Here is a 5,016-nt window from a genome sequence, read left to right as displayed (position 1 = left end):
ATGATGATCCCAAAATTCCTTTTGCCGCATAGTCAAAGTTGAGCTAGCAGTAAGAAATTAGCAGAAATATGACCTTCAAACTGGGCGGCTTAATTCAAACTTCTTACGCGCACACGCTATATGAAGGGTATTGACAAATTTAAAAGCGATACTAATCACAGCGTATTTCATTTGGGCTTTAGGTGCAAAGCAGGCTAAGAATGAAGATGATGATGCTCCCCCTGCTACTCTTCCTCTCTGCACTGCCTGCTCATATGGCAAAGTCTTCTAATTATTCTGATCAACAAGCCCTGACTGGTTTCAAGGCTTCTCTCCTTTTGGATCCATATAATTCCTTGTACGATTGGTCTCCCAATCACACCTTCTGTAATTGGATTGGTGTTGCATGTTCTTCTCGTCGACAGCGTGTGGTGTCCTTGAATCTCACAGGTAAGGGATTACTTGGCCCTATCTCTCCCTTACTGGGAAATCTTTCCTTCCTTAGAGTGCTTGATCTCTCTAATAACAGCCTGCAGGACCATATTCCACATCAGATCGGAAAACTTTTTCGTTTGAGAAGGCTTCTTCTATCTCGCAATAGATTGGAGTCCTCTATCCCGTCTTCTCTGGCAGGCTGTCGGTCTTTGCAAGATATCAGTTTTTCTTATAATAATCTGAGCGGCCCCATTCCTTTCGAGCTTGGTCTTCTTCAACGCTTAGAAACCCTTTGGGTAGGAAATAACAACCTTACAGGCACACTCCCATTATCCCTAGGTAACCTCTCCTCAATAAATGAGTTGATATTGAGCTACAATAGTTTCTATGGTGGTATTCCCGGGGAATTGGGTATGCTCAGTAAACTCAGATGGCTTGATCTGGACTTCAATTACTTGACAGGACCAATTCCCACGGCCCTTTTGAATTGCACTCTTCTAAAAACATTAAGAGTGGGTCATAACCTCTTAACTGGCCACATTTCCTGGGAGTTTGGCAAACTATCAGAGTTGCAACAATTGCACCTATTTACAAATCAATTCACGGGAGAAATTCCTAGTTCTCTTTCTAATTGTTCTCTTCTTCAAAAGCTTCAACTCGCGTTCAACAATCTGACCGGTACGGTGCCCTTGGAGTTTGGCAGATTGCTCCAGCTTGAATGGCTTAATTTATGGAGCAATCAACTTGTGAGTGGAAGCAACGGTTTGTTATTTCTAACAGCCTTGAGTAATTGCTCCAACTTATATCATATAGATTTGTCTGAAAATCATTTCACTGGCATTTTGACTTTTTCAGTTGGCCTCCTCCCAAGTGGTCTCTCATATTTGCTTTTGCCCTACAATGAAATCGCGGGAAGCATACCAGATGAGATTGGTAACCTGACAAGCATAACAGCGCTAGATTTACGTGCAAACCTTTTCAGTGACACCATCCCATCTTCATTGAGTGCACTTCCCATTCTTGAAAGATTGTGTTTAGACAACAATAATTTACATGGAGTAATTCCAGAAAGTTTTGGTCAAGCAAAAAGGCTGGGGCTGTTGTCAATATGTTGTAACACGTTATCAGGGAAAATTCCAGATACTCTTGGCAGCCTTCCCCAACTAAGACAGATTTATCTTCATGACAACCAATTGTCAGGAGAAATACCTGCCAGTCTTGCAAGATGCCAAAATCTGGAGCTGCTGGATTTGTCTTACAATAAATTTACAGGCAAGATACCGCCAAAAGTTGCTGGTCTCCAAAATCTCATTTTCTATTTCAACGTGTCCAGCAATTTATTAGAGGGTTCTTTGTTGGAAATGAGTAAAATGGAAATGGTCCTTGCTATAGATGTATCTTCTAATCATTTCTCAGGTGTCATTGCAATCGCACTGAAAAACTGCAAAGCACTGGAATACCTTAATCTGTCTTGGAATACATTCACAGGCCCAATTCCGACATCACTAGCAGAAATGAAAAATCTTCAGGACATGGATTTTTCCAGCAACAATTTGACAGGAAGAATACCAGTGGCTTTCAAAGACATGAAAATGCTCCGGCATCTCAATCATTTCTCAGGTGTCATTCCAATCGCACTGAAAAACTGCAAAGCACTGGAATACCTTAATCTGTCTTGGAATACATTCACAGGCCCAATTCCGACATCACTAGCAGAAATGAAAAATCTTCAGGACATGGATTTTTCCAGCAACAATTTGACAGGAAGAATACCAGTGACTTTCAAAGACATGAAAATGCTCCGGCATCTCAATCTCTCTTCAAACAGTTTGACTGGAGAGGTCCCAAAGGGAGGAATTTTTGCAGTAATGGATGTTTCAGCAGTTATGGGAAATCTTGGCCTTTGTGGAACATGGATACACTTGCTGCCATGCTCTCATTCCAAACACAAACAGTCATCCGTCTCCATAAAGGTAATAATTCCTATTGTAGTGGGCATTGCAATTTTGATCATGTCTCTTCTATTGGTAGCATTTTCGTATAAATGCAGACGTTCCAGTACCCCTGCTCTCAAAATATGGCCTCAAAGAATTTCATATGAAGAACTTGTAGATGCAACTGATGGATTTAGTGAGACAAACATGTTGGGAATTGGTTGTTTTGGATCAGTTTATAAAGGGATTCTAAGCAGTGGAAGAAATGTTGCTGTTAAAGTTCTGAATTTGCAAGATCAAAATGTTCACCAAAGTTTTATCAAAGAATGTAATGTATTAAAAAGAGCTAGGCACCGCAATGTGATTAAAATTATTTCAGCTTGTTCTAATCTTGATTTTAAAGCTTTGGTTCTTCCATTTATGTCAAATGGAAGTTTGGAGAGTTGGCTATATCCTCAAGAAGGAGCTCAATGCAATTTAGATTTGAATGATCGATTAAAGATAGCATTGGAGATAGCACAAGGACTAGTATATCTACATCATCATTGCTTCGTACAAGTGATCCATTGTGACCTAAAACCTAGTAATGTGCTATTAGGGGATGACATGTCTCCAGAGATTGCAGATTTTGGCATCGCCAAACTAATCTTGGGGAATTCCACGGATTCATTGACTTCTACAGGTGTACTCAGAGGATCTATTGGCTACATTGCTCCAGGTATTATTTTTGCACTATTAAAATTTGTATCATTGTTGGTATGCTTTCCTACATCACTTAAATGTTTAAAATCATTAACCACTGTATTATTTTACAGAGTATGGAATGGGTTGTAATATTTCTACAAAAGGAGATGTGTACAGATATGGAATTTTATTGTTGGAATTGTTAACAAGGAGAAGACCAACAGATAAAATGTTTGTAAGAGTGAATCTTCAAGAATGGGTAGCTCCAAATTTTCCAAATAAAGTTTTAGATGTAGTGGATATTAAATTCCTTGGAGATACTGATGAATTAGAATCATCACTACTTTTGTCATGCCTCACTCAAATTTTGGAAGTGGGTTTGGTTTGCACAAGGGAATTGTCTCAACATCGACCAAATATGATAGAGATAATCGAGAGATTAGATAAGATTAGAGGTATGTTTCTTGGTATTCATTGAGATTTTCAATTGCCAATAGATATCTCTTCCTTGCTTGAAATTAATAGAAACCAAAGAAATACCAATTTTGATATTGATAGAAGTTATGCTTCTACATCCTAACTGCATAATTGTATTATTGAATTTGATTTGTGAGGAAAATTACATCAACAAGGACCAAACATGATGTCATTGAAATATAAAATAAAATTAGAAATATATATTTCTTCTTAAAACTTTCAATAATTTTCCCACCTTTAACAAATCCAAGAAATACCAATTCTAATAAACCTACAAAATATTGCCTACATCCACATCTAGCTCTATTTTTTTGGGGGGTGAATTATTACTCTGATAGTTGTACTATTTTATATTTAGACCTTAAAGTTTTTCCTTGAAGAAAGCTTGTCAAACAATTTATTCTACTTGTCCATGCTTTCGATTATGTTAGATATGACTTGAAGTTTTCCATAGACAGAATTTTTACAATACTAAAAGAAACCTTCTAAACATTCCATCTCATTAAATATCTGCACAACATGCACATTTTTTTTATAATATTTACACATTTATAACCTTCTACAACCCCACTAACTTCGTATATGACTTAGCTCTGTACCTAAAACCCAACACAGATTTCCATCCACGTCCAAAGCTATGATGATGTATATAGTCTTTCTCATTTCATCTTCCTTGAGCAGCACTACAGAACAAGCTTTTAGCTTTTCCAACACTTTGATTAACATGCATGCAAAATCTGAAAGTCTACACAACGCAATGGACATGTTAAAATGGCTTGAGAGGCTTTCAAGAAAATGCAATGTACAGGTGTAAAGCCAGATTCAACACTGTTTGCTAAGAAATATAATATCATGACGATTGTGACAGAGCGTAGCGTGAATTGTTTGACAGAATACTTCAAAGAGGTGTCATCTCATGGAAAGAAATGATTGCAATTTGTGCATAGAATATATTTTTGTGAATGGACTTTAGAAACTATCAAGCAAATGCAATTAGTTGAAATAATTCCGAATTCCACAACCTTTGCCCGCATCCTCTCTGCTTGTAGATATTCCTGAGAAATGAGGAATTACAGACAGAGAAAATGGATTTGTGAAAAGACTCTAAAAACTTGCAAGCAATTGTAATCGGCTGCTGCATTTTTACATACCTGCAAAATGTCGAAGCGTAGACAAGGCATAGCAACTGTTTGACTAAATGCCGTAAATAATGTAATCTCATCTATGTCGAAGCGTAAACAAGGCATAGCGTACCCATGCAAGAGACAGACGTTTAGAAAATGCATCTGAAGTGTTTAGCAGAATTCCTCAAAGAGATATCATCCCATGGATGAATTAAAACCATATCCATTCCGCGTGAACCGTCTGACAAAATGCCCGTGGATAATTCACAAACCAAGCGTGTGAACTGTTTGATCAAATGATTAAAAGAAATTTGGTAATCCGGATTCCGGAATACCACGATTCCTGATACAACGTTTGCCAGCGTCCTCGGAGCTTTTCAAGC

General features: G+C 37.8%; 1 protein-coding gene across 1 annotated transcript; it reads left to right on the top strand.

Annotated features, from left to right (window-relative positions):
• The first annotated feature begins 200 nt into the window (after positions 1-200).
• LOC131054883 (LRR receptor-like serine/threonine-protein kinase EFR) lies at positions 201-4,439 on the top strand. The gene is made up of 3 exons (XM_059219058.1): positions 201-3,066; positions 3,164-3,487; positions 4,318-4,439. The coding sequence occupies exons 1-3, from the start codon at positions 201-203 to the stop codon at positions 4,437-4,439; spliced, it is 3,312 nt and encodes a 1,103-aa protein (XP_059075041.1).
• The last annotated feature ends 577 nt before the right edge of the window (positions 4,440-5,016 follow it).

This window comes from Cryptomeria japonica, chromosome 4 (genome assembly GCF_030272615.1).
Source record: "Cryptomeria japonica chromosome 4, Sugi_1.0, whole genome shotgun sequence".
Classification (NCBI taxonomy): domain Eukaryota; kingdom Viridiplantae; phylum Streptophyta; class Pinopsida; order Cupressales; family Cupressaceae; genus Cryptomeria; species Cryptomeria japonica.
Note: the sequence above shows the minus strand (reverse complement) of the source record. Positions and strands in the feature narration are given on the sequence as shown.